Below are 18,295 nucleotides of genomic sequence, written 5' to 3' on the forward strand. Positions count from 1 at the left end.
TGCTACTCACCATTTGTTATGTTCATACAACACTTTATCTGGAATTCTCCCACCTTATGTGCAAAATCCTGTGTTCCAGCAGGATGTGCAACTTAAATGGCAGCCTTAAACTACTGCAGCCTTTCACATGAAACCCACAATTGCATGTATGTCCATCTTTCTGCCACACTTGGTCTAGTGTAGTGCGACCTGCAGCTTTAGCTGGGCTGCAGCATTATAACAGGTCAGTGTTGGCTTTGTGCCAGCACCAGTATCTTACATAAACAACAACAGTGAGGAATGTGTCTGGGCACGCTTCACACGCATGTGCTAACACACAAAGTGCAAGTGGAGTTGTGTTTCTTTCTGCTTGGGCCCTGTGGTGCTGATGTTCAATGCACACACTGAGACACTCTTTAAAGTCTCTGTTTTTAGGGGGTCTGGAGGAGAAACAGGTGCAGAAGGTTATAAAGAGACAGCCACAGAGAGGGGATCATAAAAACTATTGAGTGTGCATTGCCAGGGACTCACTCAGCTGTTTAGCCTCTCTCTCTCCTCGAGAATAAAAGCATTAGGGCTACTTCAGTTCCAACACATCTCAGCTGGTTGTGACATTATCCCTGAGTCAGGTTGTGTCCAGTGACTCTTCCCACGTGGAGCTAATGTGCTTTCCTCCAGGCCTGACTGCTACTGCTAACTCCCCCAGACCGAGGTTAAAATCAATATTACAGGAGCCATTAAGACCTGTAGTTATTTAGCCGTCTCTGTGTCTTTATTATTATCTGTCTCGCTGTAGACTGCAGCTTTGTCTGTCCCCAGATCCTTCTCTTCACTCTCTCGCTCAAACCCTCAGCTTGTGCTTCTCTGTTACTGTCGTTCCATCCCACACACTTTGTCTTTGTCCCTATCCATTTCAGTCTGCCTTTGATCCATTTATCTTTTAATCTATATAACCCTCCAATACTGTATTCCCTTTCTGTCTTTGCTTGTATTCTGTCACATCTCATTTTCCCCTTAATTTCTTCAGTTTGCAACTTATCTGCAACCTGAAAGAAGAAGACTTACTTGTGTTGAAACATTTCTTAATGTTACAGTTTTCCTCCTTGCTTGTATAACTCTGTGGAATGAGAAATATTCCAATTTTAGGGAGAAAGCACTCAGCTTTGAGTTACCACTGCTCAAGATTGTGGCTTTGCTGTAGTTTATAATACATTTTGAATAATTTCTTGCTTTTATTTGAGGGCATTCGGTCTGTATATGTGTCTATGAGAGCATAATGAAGCACTTAGTCTAGCCACTATCTAATTAGCTAATTTCCATGTGAAGTCAGTGTGATTAAATGTTTATATTATAACTGTCAAAGCACCACAGTATTTATGTAAAGCTGTTTTCCCTACAGTATTTATTTTCTTCTCCCACCATAGAAGCTCTGTTTACCAAAACAAAACTCAAAAACATTTCTCCGATTTTTATGTTTTTTTCCCTCTCTGGCATTCTTTATGAATATGATTTGCTGTACAAACTTAATATGCATTCTCCTTGTGCACTTATGTAAAGGAGTACACTTTGTGTGTGTGTGTGAGAGACAGATGACTCAGAGCAAAAAGAGCGATATCTGATGACATCACAAGCTAACTGCATCTGCACAGACTCTCTGCCCCCGACACCTCCTCTCTCACATGATGCATATATTTAGTGGTCAACGCTGTCAATGTCATGGCTGGCCTGTATTTTTTGCTAACTGCACAGTATATTTAAGCTATAGATTATTTTTGTTTTAGAGTGTTCTGGTTTCTGCATGTCCCTTTGCTGCATTTTAAGAATAGAATTGTCGTAAATATGATATATATATATATACATATATATATATATATACATATATATATATATATATATATATATACGTATAATATGATCATTTTTGTTTTGTGATTTTTTTTCTTTTATATATATATTTGGCAACCATTCAATTATTCATTGTTGCAGTGATAGATAATGCATACTATAAACCAAATAAGAATAAACTGTATTTAAACCAGTTCAGATATGGTATGCCTGTGGAAACGAATAAAATATCTCAAATGATTTGACTATGTTGCACATCCCTACATTATTATGTACCGTGCATCATTTACTGTAAATTAGCTGTCTGGGACTTTATGCTCTGATACTGCATCACTGAAATAACATTTAACTGGTGTGTATGTTTATGAGAGTCTGTGAGTTTATGTGTGTGTGTTAAAATCCTCCATCTTGCTTCATGGTATTAACTGCGCTAGCTGTTGCAAGCCATGCAAAACAGGACATTTGAAGAACATACTATAAACCTACTCAACTCAGCACGGACTAAATGTATCACATGCTGCTGATCACATCGATGTGAAAATAAAAACAAAGAAATCCACTGGATTGTTCTGTTCTATGTTACTGACCTCTCTCTGTTTTTCTCTGTTTCAGGGTTTCATCGCAATGAGGATATGAAGGCCATCGATGTGCTTCCTATCCTCAAGGAGAAGGTCGCCTTTCTCTCAGGTCAGATATGTACTGTAAACCTGTTTGCACACTGATGTAGGACAAATATATCAGAAGAAAAGAATGCTTAAAGTGGGATTAAGTCATTCAAATAGATAGTTTTGACAAAGCTGAAAGTATCAGTAACAAAAGTAAAACAGTAACACTACTTTGTGTTTAATAGGCACAATTGTTTCCAATGGGAGCACATACTGTCCCCTAGTTGTCACAACACAACAGTTTGGGTGTGATGATTCAAGATCCACTTTATGTGATGTCTACTTGCTAGTCATAGGCGGCGCTTGAGGCTCAGGTTTGGGAAGGCTAAATAACTTTTTTTACCTGACGCTGCGCGTCTCCGGCGTCAATAGATAAGAGATCAACCGAGATCAACTCTCAGTGAAAGTACCGACTGCTGACCAGTCAGAGCTCAGTGTGCAGAGTTTAAATCTATCAAGTCATATTACAGGATAAAGCAAATACAGAACAACTGACGTATGCAGGGAAGACGCCGACGTGTCGCACTTAACATTCATATCACATCATCAATCACAGCATCGATCATATAATATCATAATATATCATATATTTCCTTATCTGAGTCAGCTTCTCGAGCCGTATCTGGCCGTGCAACACTTACAGTGTCACATAGCCTACTCTACTGTATGCAGAAGTATTATTTTAAGCAACACATTAAGTTGACGAAACACTCAACTCAAATGTAATTATGTTAATTATTAAATTATTAAGTCAGATCACTCGTGTCTTAGATGAGGCAGTGATTTCATAAACCTGTTAATGTAGGCCTACGCATTCAAACACTGTACTTTATTTATCTTTTAAACAGCTGTTCTGTATTCACCTTGCATGTGCAACTATATGTTGCTTTTATCCTGGATAAAATATTTAAGTCATGGATGTTTAAAGTTGAACTTCTTCATATTTGTCTAATATTATAGTTTACTTAAGCAATCATACACGAGAGGTACAGGCGTACGGACCTCGGCGCAAAGGCCTCGGTCCTGCCGCAGTACTGTCGTACCAATAATGACGTTCAAGAAAGGCCTCAAGTGTATGATTGCGATTCTATTACATAAACTACCATTGTAATCAACAATATCGTAAAATAATTTCATAATGTGGGCTAATTTGCTCCCAAACCTACGCTTTCTGCTTGAGTTAATCTCCGTCAGAAACTAGTTCCTAGAAAGTAGTTCCCATGGTAACGGTTTGGACGCTGTTCCGAAATCCACCATTTTCTCCTGGGTTTTTAAGAACGCTTTGAGACATTTGACATCCCAGTTAGTTGACGCCAATGTACTCTTTTCGTTGCCACTTTTTTCCAACGCACTCAACTCGCCAGTTGAAACAGCCGCAAATCTTTCGTTGGTTTTGTGGTCTGTGTCCATGTCCAACCATTCATCAATACTGAGGCCCCCCAACAAATCCAAATTAACTTTAAAATCTGACATTTTGTAGCTACCGATTTCCAACGAGAGACAATGTATAACAGTGTAACTGCTGTGTGTTGCTAAACGTCGCTATGGAAACCACACGATGTAGGCTCATGGAAGTAGTTTCGGTAGGCTAGTGGCGTGTGTAGGCCACTGGATACTTTGTGATTAGGCACGTTCTATTTGATCGTTGTATGATCGTGGAATCAAACCCGCCTATTGACCAATCAGAGAGCTTGCTCAAACCTATGTGTTATAGAATTGTCATTAATGAAGTATGAAGCTGCGCTGTCAGTGCGCTTGTCCATGTTTGTGATTGGTCAAATGTTGCTAGTCCCGCCCATTGAACGCACTCTCAGCCGGACAGAGAAACCCTGGGTTGATTTACTGAGTTGATAACCAGCGTCGTAGGACCGCATAGCGAGATCTCGTTTGTTAGGGTTAGTTAAAATAACTCAAACATATCCAGGGTATGTTGAACTGGCTTCGTAGTACAGTTTACTGGTGGCTGCATAGCAGCGCTAATGTCAAAGACACAAACATTATAAATTATATTTTAATTTTACCTGGATGCAGTGACAAAAATATTTGGGAAGGCTTAGCCTTCCCTAGCCTACAGTACCCGCCGCCCCTGTTGTTAGTATAATTAAGTGTGCTCACTCATTCCTCTGAACTGCATCTGACTCGTCATGGTCTCGACTTGACCTTTACCCCATTAGTTTTAACTGCCTGGCCATTGCCATAATTATGAGAGAGTATGAGAGAGTGATTTTGTCTGTTCAGTTTCACTCATTGTTGTTTGTCACTGCAGTCTGACTAACTGCTATTACTTATCTTGTCAAACGGAGACTAACTTGACCCCTGACACTTTAATTTGACTCAATGCAGTCATGACTTATTCACAGATGGTACTCATGCAAATAAGCTGCTGTCATCCCAGAGAACTATTCACTGTACATCTGTTATGTGTTGTATTCTGTAGGTTATTTAGTGCTGAACCCAGTAGCATCATAGTAAGCAATTAAAAAGTCAAATGAATCCCTTCAAGTTTCAGCCTATTAGTTTATTATTCATATGATGGTTCATGCTTCTGTGTGGAGTTTACACAACTCATGAGTTTATGTGTTTGCTAATGACCAAGCCCTTATTTGAGACAAACCCTGTACAAGTTGCACGTCCATCACACTGGTGATACAGTAATACAGTAATACAGAACTCAACACATGTGAAAAAAATGCCCTCTCATAACCTGTTCTTCAGTTAGCTTAGCTACGGTCAAGCTATAGCAATTTATTTACTTTTTTTGTTGTTTGATTTCTATCCAAAGGTGGCAGAGACAGACGTGGAGGTCCCGTTCTCACCTTTCCTGCACGAAGCAACCACGACAGAATACGACCCGAGGACCTGCGCAGACTCATAGCTTACCTAGCTACTATTCCAAGGTATGAACATTTGTAGGGTTTCAGTGAAAGATTCCTAGTGTTACACACACACTTATATGCAAATGCACTAACCTATACGCCTGGGCCTTTCTCTTGATCCTGGGTTAATTTGAAACAGACACCTCCTCCTGCCCTCTTATGCACTCACACTCACACACATATCATCGCTTCCTTTGTGTCAGACGTTCCCACCTTGCTTTGATTTAAAATGCTGAAGCATAACCCGAGGCTACAGAGAGCTGGGATGGTTTTATTTTGGATTCTCTGTGAGGATTCAACCCCCCTTCCTCTTTTCCCCCCCCTCTCATTTCCTCCTAACTCTCTAGAAAAAGCTACCACCCCTTTATGTAGGTTACCACTCGTTCCTTTTTGGTAACTCTCATCTCTTCCATCCTGCTTTAAATAATATCTAGTATGAATGGGATCATGTCTAACTGGACAATTAAAATTCCAACTTATTTTTACTCCATTGCTCTATGTAGTTCATTGCATGCTGATATTCTGGTCTAGAAAATGTTTTCTTAACATTTTACACTGAGCTCCAGGCTGTTCTGTTTGGAATCAGATGTGACTAGCTTGGAGGGAGCATGGCTGTTCTGTTCTGCCGTTTCTGATCCCCCTATGCTTTCTAGTTCTGCAAAGGTTTGGTGCTTAAGCCTTTTCCACAGTAGAGTTTGGAGATTTGTCTTGAGGCGATATGTGGTCCAGATTAAGTACTGCAAAAATTGGGTCCAGGTTTCTTCACGGCTCCCTCAGGGCTTTCTGGCATAGTTTGCAATTTGGCATCAAAGTCCAAGAACAAACTAGATCTATAAAACTATCAGATACAACCCCTAAGACAAAATATATTCACATATTTTCAGAGGTGCATATAAATGTCGCAGTAAATTATAACTTGCTCTGAATCTGGACATGTGTGTTTCAGTTAGTCTATTTAGACTTCAATGCTTCCAAAAATCACAAAATGTAAGGCTAGAGAGGAAAAGATTTGTCAGACTGAACCAAGTGTCACTTACTCAGAGGGAGGTCGGATTGACTTCTCTTTCTCCTGTCTAAATATTTCTTCCCTCACGCTCTCTAACTCTCTCTCTCCCCCTCCTCTCCGCTCTGTTTTTCTCTTCCCATTTGGCCACCGATCTGTTTTCAAAGAGTGAGGTCAGAGTGAGTTAGAGCAGGAGGGCCTGCGTCTGTTTCCTAGCTAGACACATTCAGATTGAAGCCTTTAACACTGAGAAACAACCTTTTATGGACTTATTCACCAGCAGGACTTTTGGTAAGCAGCAGTGGACATTTCAACGCTTCAATGTTTTAACTACTTTTTGCTTTTCCAGACGCTTTACAGAATTGCATGGGATGTTTTGACTCAACATTCTCGACTTCTACACCTTTTCTGCAGATTCCTTCCCTAATTGTTTTGTGGCTCTAAATGTCTTAATAACTGTAACATTGGCAGTGACTAAATAGTTTAACAGTTCTTTCCTTAACTTCTTCAGGGTTTTTTTACAAATAAAATGTGCACATACACATCTTTATCCGGTTGTCACTTGTTTATACTCTCCCCCTAAGCTGCCCTAATGGTTTCATGTTAGCATAAAAAGATCATTTATTTTCTCTTTATCTTAAGATCTGACATCTTTATATGTTCATTTGCAGTGAGGAGGTGGCCAGACATGGCTTCACAGTCATTGTGGACATGCGTGGTTCTAAGTGGGACAGCATCAAGCCTCTGCTGAAGATCCTCCAGGAGTCTTTCCCCTCTTGTATCCACGTCGCACTCATCATCAAGCCGGACAACTTCTGGCAGAAGCAGAGGACCAACTTCGGCAGCTCAAAGTTTGAATTCGAGGTTGGTGACACTACCTTATTTCTAAGACACAAACCAAATTATTTCATCATGTCTGATTTTGTTGTTGTGAATGTTGTACAAGAACCATTAGTCTCTTTTGGGTGTACAGGTTTTTCATTCTTTTCTTTTTTTTCTATAAGAGATGGATTGGTAGTGCTTTTTACATCAATATGACTTTATTAAGTATGATAAATTAACAATGTGGTCTTAGCTGTTAGAGTTCTGTTTGCATAGCCATCATGTCTAATTGGGCCGCTGCTTTGGTGACAGCTGCAATGTTCTATCCCATGTGGGCATCTGCTGGTATATTTAGTTCTGACCCAGTTGCTAAGGGACCAGGATATATAGGACATAGCAAAACGGTTCAACCCAACACTAGATACAGATGTTGAACATGTACTGTATCTGAGTAGGTCTCAATGATAGGCAGGAGGTCCCTGGTTTGACTCTCTTACTGCAGCGTTATCGATGGGGGAACAATTTGGTGTTTTTATTGCACGACTCCCTGCTGCAAACATATGTATAGGTTCAACCCTCCAACTACAACTTTTCCTATAAAAGTGTCTTTGTTTGCTTGCAGTTAACAATTGTTATAGTATCTTTACAGAGGAGCACTCAGGGCTCCAGAATCCAACCCTAATTCTGCCTGTTTATGTTGCATGTTCATAGTGTTACCTCAGTGTTTGTATTTCCATTTTATTAACGATAACATGAACGCTGTTTAAAATGTCTGGAATGTTTTTTTTGGGGTCACCCCACCTATCTAAACAGTAGACCTGTGGAGCCACTGACTCTGCAAATTCTTTTCAGAAGTATTGAGAAATGTTAAGTTTATGGTAACTGTGATGCTGATTACATTTTGGTTGGTTTTATTTCACTGTCTCCCTTATGTCTTCCATCTCTCCATTCCCAAATGTTTTCACTTCTTTTCTTTTCTTGCATTCATCCCTCTTTCACTTTCAACTACAATTGTCCCACATACACCCACCCACACCAGACGGTGATGGTCTCCTTAGACGGTTTATCCAAGATTGTGGACCAATCCCAGCTGACAGCTGACTTTGAGGGCAGCTTAGAGTACAACCATGATGACTGGATTGAGGTTTGGATACTTTTTCTTTTTGTTCTATTCTTCAGATTTTTTAGTGACACAAGCTGACCTCAGTCTTTGACCTGCTTAATTAAGAAAACTTAAGTAGAAATTCAGTAGTATTTATATTTTGGAAAAAGCAGCTTACTTTTGACTTTCATTTTAGGTGCGGCTGTCGTTTGAGACCTTTGCCAGCGATGCCGCACGCACACTGGCACGCTTTGAGGAGCTCCAGGAAACTTTGTCCCAGCGTGATCTCCCGCGGGACCTGGAGGGGGCCCGACGGCTCATGGAAGACCATGCTGGGCTGAAGAAGAGGGCCACTAAGGCGTCGGTGGAGGAGCTTGATGCGCAGGGACGGAGGCTGCTGCAAAGGCTACAGTTACAAACTGCAGGAGGTGGAAGTAGCAGTGAAAGCGGGTACCGTAGTGGCGGAGCTAGTGGAGATTCCAACGACCATCATCACAGCTTCAATGCGCATGTGGACATACACAACCTAGTAGCTAAAGTGACAGGCTTGTTGGATAAGCTGCATGGGACACGACAGAATCTGCAGCAGCTGTGGCACATGAGGAAACTGAAGCTGGACCAATGTTTCCAGCTGCGTCTGTTTGAACAGGACGCAGAGAAGGTTAGCTTGTCCTCCATGCTGTTACCATGAATGTTGAAACCAGTTAGATTTTATTTGGTTCTTCACTGCCCCCTCATATTGTTGTCCGTTAGTGCGTCTCGGTATGTTGATACGTTATGTGTCAAGTCGCAGTCTATTTACATCAACACTTACAAGTATTTCAGGCTCACAGGAGCAAATCTGATGTATGACCATGCATGCATGTCAGTTTTAGCTGGGTATTTTAAACATTACATTAATACAGACATTTAAATCCTCAGATTAGCCCTGTGCATCCCAGATTAACAGGGATGTGGATGTATGTAGCATTGCAGATAAGGTTCCTTAGAGAAACTACTTGCAAGTGTTAAAAGAGGGTTAACACACAAATTATTAATAATATAAATCATGTGTTTTTCACTTCCTGGGTATTTATAGTTTTAAAAGGTTTGTGTGTGTGTTTGTATGTGTGTGCATGGCTGTATGTGGTCAAATTCGAGAGAGTGTGATGCTGCGTGTTTGGAACTGGGAAATGTAAAATATGAAACTGAGCTGCAGGCAAATGCGGAGGCCTGCTATGGAAAGTGTCAGAGCTGTAATTCAAATAAATTAAACGTCTTTTCAACACACCAAACATATAGTTGGAGGAACATTAAAAGGACACCACACATATGCACACAGCTAATTTATTTAGTCAGTGGAGGGATAAAATATTTTAGTTGATTACAAACACCAAGCAACTCTCTCATTCTCACTGCTGTTGCTGTGAGTACAGGAGATCGAAATACCCTTTTCAGTTTGAATTCTATGTAAGACTAACTGCATTTCCTCCCCATAGATGTTCGACTGGATCATGCACAACAAAGGCCTTTTTCTCACCAGTTACACGGAGATCGGAGGGAACCACCAGCATGCTGTCGAGCTGCAGACCCAGCACAACCACTTTGCCATGAACTGCATGGTAAGACTTTGTCTCGTCGTTCACACATGCAGATAAACAATATGATTCCTTCTCAAACTATCATTATTACTGTCATTCACAGTGACAAGCTAAGACCTCCCACCCCTGTACAATCACCAAACACACATATATGCTTCTCATCTTTTAACCCAAACCAGCCTCTCCCTCAGGCTGTCGATTGCTGTAGAACAATACTTTCTGTCCTGCCACTGTTGGCCTCAAATGATTCAGTTGTGTTCAACTGTGCCTCAACTCTGCCCCCTCTGTCAAGTCTTGTCACAGTGTTGTTCCCATAATTGAACCATATTACCTCCATGCCCCTCCCATAACTGTTTGCTTCCCATGCTGGTCTGCTCCACAACCCTTCCTTCCTGTACTGTATTCTGCACAACTTTGCTGCAGATTAATACATTTTGCTAAGGATATTTTACTGTAAACTGTACACTCTGCATTCTTAAAAAAAATCCTCAATACCCTTCCTGTCTGTGCTTGTCTTCTACCCACCACAAATCACACCCTCACTGCCCCTAATTCCATTTCATTTTTACATCACAATTCATCAGTGACATGTATATGTACCAATGACAAAAAGCACATTTAGTCATAGAAATTGAAACACGCAAACATGTTAAGCCCATTTCGTATAATACAAAAACAAGGACCAACAGGAAAATCAAAATCAATCATGTTTATTTCACTCCTAATGTCAAACTGTAACTATTGTTAGTGAGACCATTGCATCCAAGGGGAAAGGGGCCCATGGCCTGACATCCCCCCCACTCACAGTCCCACTGGTGTCAGGATGCATGGCTAACAAGCGGTGTGACACCAAGTCCCAGAGGTAGCTTCAGTGTCAACACACTGTAGTTTGAGATGAACAATAACCCATAGACAACAGTGGTAGAACAGACAGGTGGTGCTGGAGTTTAAACTCACACATATATTAACAATACACTTGAAACACACACACACACACACACACACACACACACACACACACACACACACACACACACACACACACACACACACACACACACACACACACACACACACACACACACACACACACACACACACACACAATAGGGTGACCATTACTGCCTCCGCCCATTCTTCCAAAGGAAGCAGCGTTTCCCCTTCCTGTTGCCTGCATGGCCGAATGGAAATACGTAGTGTCAGGATGTGTTTGTGTCTTTTGTAGAATACTGCCTGTGTCCTCTTGTTTCTGAGTATTTTACAGTATATAGAAAAAAGTATGGAAAGAAAAAGGAAGGTGAAACAACACCTAAGTACCTTTACACACATTTCATGTACCACTTACTGCTGATGTGTAAATATTGGCATTACCGGTACTGTTTTTGCAATGTTGTATTAGTGATCATTGCTTTTGGCTTGGAAATTCATATGAGCTTCATCAAGTTTAGGTTTATGACATAAACCAAATGCTAGTGGTGACTTCTAGCAAGTATCATGCACAATACACTAGATGGAGTTATGTTACTGTACTGTAATGCCCCCTTTAGGAGACACTTGATAAATACAGTTTGGTAATGAAGGGGTTTCTCAACCATGATATAAGTTAAAGTTACATTAGTTTTTTAACATTTCATATGGTGCAGAAGCTTTGTGTCACAATTTTGCCGGTAAACCAATCCTATTTTGGCTGTGTGTATATAGTATAAAAAAAACAAGACAATATGGTAGATATATTACACCTGTACAACATACAGTATAGCACAACATAACTGACAATGTACAAACATTAATGATAACAAATGATAACATGGTTAAGGATAATTGAAGTGTTTTTTCCAGTTACATTATAGATTTGTTTCCAGATTGGCTTTAACGCCTGGTCATGTTCCTAAAGTAGAGTTACTGCTGCAGGAGATCGGCAATCGGCAGAATCCATTTTCAATGGTCTTGTTAAAAGAATTGATTGAATCCCTTTGCTCCTGTGAAGGCAAATATGGTTGTTAGTTAAGATAAAGCCAATTAATATGCTGAACTTTGTTATATATCTTTTTACAAGGATACCAACACACAACTCTTTTTCTTACCTTTAACAATTTGTTATTGTCCATGGACAGATCACACTGGGAAACAACGGAACAATTAGAGTTGTCCAGGATGGAAAGGTACATTGATCTGGAGCTGCTTCTCAGATTCACTGTAGAGATGTGCAACAGTTTAGTTTTACACAACTTATTAAATGTTTGATCAATGATTTGTTTTTTTAGTTTTTTTAGTCAGCAATCGTTCCAAATGACTAGCTGTTAGTTACCATGACTCATATGTTAATAAACAACTCACCTATTTCCCTTTTCAAGTCCTGGATTTCCTCTGTGTTATTCTGTAGCCTCTCACCTATTTCCCTTTTCAAGTCCTGGATTTCCTCCGTGTTATTCTGTAGCCTCTCACCTATTTCCCTTTTCAAGTCCTGGACTTCCTCCGTGTTGTTGTTCATAAAGTAAAACATCCCTCCAAGTAACATAATACTCAGCAACAGAAGACCCACTGTAGTAATCCTTAGGAAAACTAGTCAGAAGAAAATAAAATGTTATTATAATTGACCAGTATGATAGTGTTCCTGTTTATGAAATTCCGTATTTATATTAATTTAATTTCAGTATACCTTACCTAATTGAGATACCCTTAATCCTCTGTTAGCATTCATTGGAGGGCGTCTGATAGTGATGTATCTGTCGGTAAGAGGAATGGAAGGTAGAGCAGAGGTCGGGCTTCTGGTGTTTTGATGCGGTTTGTCAATCACAGGTTTCTCTTTTTTCAACTCTTCTCTCTTCTGTCCTCTTGAATCTGGGCCTGAGTCATGCTGGTTTGAATCCTCTTTTCCGTTAAAACCAAAAACAGGTGTTTCTCCTTTTTCTTTAATCTCTAGTTCCAACCATTCATCTGCATCCATTGTCATGTATTCATCGACAGCAGTGTCTTCTGTTTCAAGCTGCTCCATTGTTGAATTGCATCTCCATCTGACTTTGAGTTATGAACGCACATAGCACCTTACAGAACAGATACTACTAACATCATTTTTGTGGGAGGGACTTCATGAGACCAATTTTAATAAAAACATTTTAAAAATATGTCACAGAATATTCACTTACCTAAGGGAAACACACTTCTTCTTTTCAACCTTAGCTTACTACATGTAACCATGATTTACTTTTTTTTTAAAACTGGATCACCAGGGGAGAAAAGGAAATGCATGATTCAGAAGCAGAATACCTTTATTCGTCCCACAGAGGTGTCATTTGCATTTGTTACAGCAAGAAAAGAGCCAAAGACAGCTTTATTATCCATGAAGCATGCCTTCAAAACATATTAAAGATACAAATAAATAAAAATGTTAGCAATTATTTTGGGTGAATAGGAGGCTTGATTATAATCTGCAATATTTGGGTAAATACACATACTATGATGATTAAAACACTTTCAAAATCATGCACACTTGCACAGTATAGGCTTTACATGCTAGACATTGATAATATTAGCACGAAAATATGTAATGAAAGAAAAAAAGAAAACATTGGAACAGCCCTGAAGGCATGGAGATGATTTGCCTTAAATTTGTACACAGAACATATGTCAGCATGGTCGATCTAGGTGTTGATAAGAACCTACCAGGGCACAAAGTAATTTTATTTTTTGGCAAGACAGGAAGGATGTTACTGCTGCTGTGGACAGTTGCTCATCTTGTTCTGAAGTTCCTTCACAAAGCAAATTCCACTGTGATGTTATTTGTTTTCCTACTCTGTAGATGATCTGATCTCTGGGTCAAAGGTGTTGCCCTGCTTTTCCTCCTCTCTTTTTCTCGTTCTCCCTCTCACTTGCTGCATACCCTCATCCGGTTTGAGTTAGGAATACCTTCTGCCTATTTCTGCCCTCCCCCTTTCTGTCCATCAGTTTGGAATTAAGGCTTTTACCACCCAGTGTGTTCGAGTAGTCCAGCCTCTGTTATTTAATCTAATTCATAATGTCCAGCAGATGGCTTGAAGCCCTTCAGGCTTTATTGGTTGTGACTCAGAACTCTTTTCCCTATCTGCTCCGTTCCCCTACTCATTTGTATGTGTGTATGTACAGTTGGGCAAAAAAGTATTTAGTCAGCCACCAATTGTGCAAGTTCTCCCACTTAAAAAGATGAGAGAGGCCTGTAATTTTCATCCTAGGTATACCTCAACTATGAGAGACAAAAGGAGAAAAGAAAATCCAGAAAATCAATGTCTGATTTTTAAAGAATTTATTTGCAAGTTATGGTGGAACCCTCTCTGAAGAACCAGCCCCTTACCGTGGTAGAGAGGTTTTTGTGCCCTGATGAACCTGGGGGCTGTGTTGTCTGGAACCTTGTGTTCCTGGTAGGGTCTCCCATGGCAAATTGGTCTCAGGCAAGGGGCCAGACTAAGATTGGTTCACAAGACCTCATGAAAGACGACACACGAAGTGAGGATACCCGGCCCGGAGTAAGAACGGGGTCCCCTTCTGGAGCCAGGCCTAGAAGGAGGACTCGTCGGCGAGCGTCTGGTGGCCGGGCGTACCACGGAGCCCGGCCGGGCACAGCCCGAAAAGGCAACGTGGGCAACACCTCCGCTTCTCCGTCCCGCGGGCCCACCACCTACAGGAAACAGCGATGGGGTCGGGTGCGCTGCCAGAAGGTTAGCAGTGAAGGCAGAGGGTCTCGACGGACCAGACCCGGGCGACAGAAGCTGGCTTTGGGGACGTGGAACGTCACCTCTCTGGGGGGGAAGGAGTCGGAGCTTGTGCGGGAGGTGGAGCGTTACCAGTTGGATCTGGTTGGGCTCACCTCTACGCACAGCGTCGGTTCTGGAACCTTACTTCTGGATAGGGGTTGGACTCTATTCTTCTCCGGAGTTGCTCAAGGTGTGAGGCGCCGGGCGGGTTTGGGGATACTCACAAGTCCCCGGTTGGGTGCTTCGTTGTCCCTACGCCTGCGGGTTATGGGGGGGAAAACTCTGACTGTTGTGTGTGCTTATGCACCCTGATCTGAACCGGAGTGGTGGTTTGTTACTGGACTTCTGTGCTAGTCATGGATTGGCCATAACAAACACCATGTTCGAACATAAGGATGCTCATAAGTGTACGTGGTACCAGAGCACCCTAGGCAGAAGGTCCATGATCGATTTCGTTATCGTATCATCGGACCTGAGGCCGTATGTTTTGGACACTCGGGTAAAGAGAGGGGCGGAGTTGTCAACTGATCACCATCTGGTGGTGAGTTGGGTTGAGTGGCGGGGGAAGCCTTTGGATAGACTTGGTAAGCCCAAACATGTAGTTTGGGTGAACTGGGAACGTCTGGAGGAGGCCCAAGTTCAGGAGGCCTTCAACTCACACCTCCGGCGGAGCTTTTCGGGCATTCCTGTGGAGGTTGGGGACATTGAACCAGAGTGGTCGGTGTTCAAAGCCTCTATTGCCAAAGCCGCGGCGGGAAGCTGTGGTCTCAAGGTCCTAGGTGCCTCAAGGGGCGGTAACCCTCGAAACTCCTGGTGGACACCGGTGGTCAGGGAAGCCGTCAGACTGAAGAAGGAGGCCTTCAGGGATTTGTTATCCCGGGGGACTCTCGAGGCAGTTGCAAGGTACCGACAGGCCCGAAGGGCAGCAGCCTCAGCCGTGGCCGAGGCAAAGCAGCGGGTGTGGGAGAAGTTCGGAGAAGACATGGAAAAGGACTTTCGGGCGGCACCAAAGTTGTCCTGGAAAACTGTCTGACACCTCAGGAGGGGGAAGCAGGGAACCATCCAAGCTGTGTACAGTAAGGACGGGACGTTGTGGACCTCAACTGATGGAGTGTTAGGGCGTTGGAAGGAGCACTTTGAGGAACTCCTGAACCCGACAACTCCGCCCTCTATGTTAAAGGCAGAGCTGGAGTATGACCAATCTCCCGGGGGGAGGTCACTGAGTTCGTCAAACAACTTCACAGTGACAAAGCCCCGGGGGTGGATGAGATCCCCCCAGAAATGCTGAAGGCTCTGGGTGTTGAGGGACTGTCATGGTTGACACGTCTCATCAACGTTGCGTGGAAGTCGGAAACAGTACCGAAGGAGTGGCAGACCGGGGTGGTGGTTCCCCTTTTTAAAAAGGGGGATCAGAGGGTGTGTGCCAATTACAGAGGCATCACACTACTCAGCCTCCCCGGGAAAGTTTACTCTGAGGTACTCGAAAGGAGGGTCAGGCCGATTGTCGAACCTGAGATTGAAGAGGAACAATGCGGATTCCGTCCTGGTCGTGGAACGACAGATCAGCTTTTTACTCTTGCAAGGATCCTGGAGGGGGCCTGGGAGTACGCTTATCCAGTCTACATGTGTTTTGTAGACTTGGAGAAGGCGTATGACCGAGTTCCCAGGGAGTCACTGTGGGAGGTGCTGCGGGAGTATGGGGTGAGGGGGTCTCTACTCAGGGCCATCCAATCTCTGTACTCCCAAAGCGAGAGCTGTTTCCGGGTCCTCGGCAGTAAGTCGGACCCATTTCAGGTGAGGGTTGGCCTCCGCCAGGGCTGCGCTTTGTCACCAATCCTGTTGGTAATATACATGGATCGGATTCCGAGGCGTAGTCATGGGGGAGGGGGTCTGCAGTTCGGTGGACTAAGGATTGCACTACTGCTTTTTGGAGATGATGTGGTTCTGATGGCGTCATCGGTCTGCGACCTTCAGCACTCACTGGATCGGTTCGCAACCGAGTGTGAAGCGGCTGGGATGAGGATCAGCACCTCCAAATCTGAGGCCATGGTTCTCAGCAGGAAACTGATGGACTGTCCACTCCAAGTAGGGAATGAGTCCTTACCCCAAGTGAAGGAGTTCAAGTATCTCGGGGTCTTGTTCTCGAGTGAGGGAACAATGGAGCGTGAGATGGGTCGGAGAATCGGAGCAGCGGGAGCGGTACTGCAGTCGCTTTACCGCACCGTTGTGACGAAAAGGGAGCTGAGCCAGAAGGCAAAGCTCTCTGTCTACGTGCCATTTTCGTTCCTACCCTCACCTATGGTCATGAAGGATGGGTCATGACCGAAAGAACGAGATCGCGGGTACAAGCGGCCGAGATGGGTTTTCTCTGCAGGGTGGCTGGTGTCTCCCTTAGGGATAAGGTGAGAAGTTCGGTCATCCGGGAGGGACTCGGAGTTGAACCGCTCCTCCTTCGCGTCGAAAGGAGCCAGTTGAGGTGGTTCGGGCACCTAGTTAGGATGCCACCTGGGCGCCTCCCTAGGGAGGTGTTCCAGGCACGTCCAGCTGGGAAGAGACCAAGGGGTAGACCTAGGACCAGGTGGATGGATTATATCTCTTCGCTGGCCTGGGATCGCCTTGGGATCCCCCAGTCAGAGCTGGTTGATGTGGCCAGGGAAAAGAAAGTTTGGGGCTCTCTGCTGGAACTGCTACCTCCGCGACCCGACCACGGATAAGCGGGAGAAGATGGATGGATGGATGGATGGTGGAAAATAAGTATTTGGTCAATAACAAAAGTTCATCTCAATACTTTGTCATATACCCTTTGTTGGCAATGACAGAGGTCAAACGTTTTCTGTAATTCTTCACAAGGTTTTCACACACTGTTGCTGGTATTTTGGCCCATTCCTCCATGCAGATCTCCTCTAGAGCAGTGATGTTTTGGGGCTGTCGCTGGGCAACACGGACTTTCAACTCCCTCCAAAATTTTTATGGGGTTGAGATCTGGAGACTGGCTAGGCCACTCCAGGACCTTGAAATGCTTCTTACGAAGCCACTCCTTCGTTGCCCGGGCGGTGTGTTTGGGATCATTGTCATGCTGAAAGACCCAGCCACGTTTCATCTTCAATGCCCTTTCTGATGGAAGGAGGTTGTCACTCAAAATCTCACGATACATGGCCCCATTCATTCTTTCCTTTACACGGATCAGTCGTCCTGGTCCCTTTGCAGAAAAACAGCCCCAAAGCATGATGTTTCCACCCCCATGTTTCACAGTAGGTATGGTGTTCTTTGGATGCAACTCAGCATTCTTTCTCCTCCAAACACATCTAGTTGAGTTTTTACCAAAAAGTTGTATTTTGGTTTCATCTGACCATATGACATTCTCCCAATCCTCTTCTGGATCATCTAAATGCTCTCTAGCAAACTTCAGACGGGCCTGGACATGTACTGGCTTAAGCAGGGGGATACGTCTGGCACTGCAGCATTTGAGTCCCTGGCGGCGTAGTGTGTTACTGATGGTAGCCTTTGTTACTTTGGTCCCAGCTCTCTGCAGGTCATTGACTAGGTCCCCCCGTGTGGTTCTGGGATTTTTGCTCACGGTTCTCGTGATCATTTTGACCTCACGGGGTGAGATCTTGCGTGGAGCCCCAGATCGAGGGAGATTATCAGTGGTCTTGTATGTCTTCCATTTTCTAATAATTGATCCCAAAGTTGATT

At 43.2% G+C, this 18,295-nt stretch overlaps 2 protein-coding genes across 2 annotated transcripts in view; one reads left to right on the forward strand and one right to left on the reverse strand.

Annotated features, from left to right (window-relative positions):
- Nucleotides 1–18,295, forward strand: part of triob (trio Rho guanine nucleotide exchange factor b) — a 108,408-nt gene that overhangs the window by 38,529 nt on the left and 51,584 nt on the right. Inside the window, 6 exon segments of the mRNA XM_079693474.1 lie at nucleotides 2,437–2,511; nucleotides 5,272–5,386; nucleotides 7,040–7,232; nucleotides 8,230–8,334; nucleotides 8,489–8,953; nucleotides 9,771–9,893. Of these exon segments, the coding sequence (XP_079549600.1) occupies nucleotides 2,437–2,511; nucleotides 5,272–5,386; nucleotides 7,040–7,232; nucleotides 8,230–8,334; nucleotides 8,489–8,953; nucleotides 9,771–9,893 (1,076 nt within the window).
- LOC307046829 (uncharacterized protein) lies at nucleotides 10,567–14,035 on the reverse strand. The gene is made up of 4 exons (XM_079693475.1): nucleotides 12,537–14,035; nucleotides 12,210–12,434; nucleotides 11,957–12,066; nucleotides 10,567–11,851 (listed from the first exon to the last, which is right to left on the reverse strand). Exons 1-4 carry the CDS (start codon nucleotides 12,865–12,867, stop codon nucleotides 11,753–11,755), a joined length of 765 nt encoding a protein of 254 aa, XP_079549601.1. The 5' UTR covers nucleotides 12,868–14,035; the 3' UTR covers nucleotides 10,567–11,752.

Source organism: Notothenia rossii (genome assembly GCF_949606895.1).
Source record: "Notothenia rossii genome assembly, chromosome: 7".
NCBI lineage: Eukaryota > Metazoa > Chordata > Actinopteri > Perciformes > Nototheniidae > Notothenia > Notothenia rossii.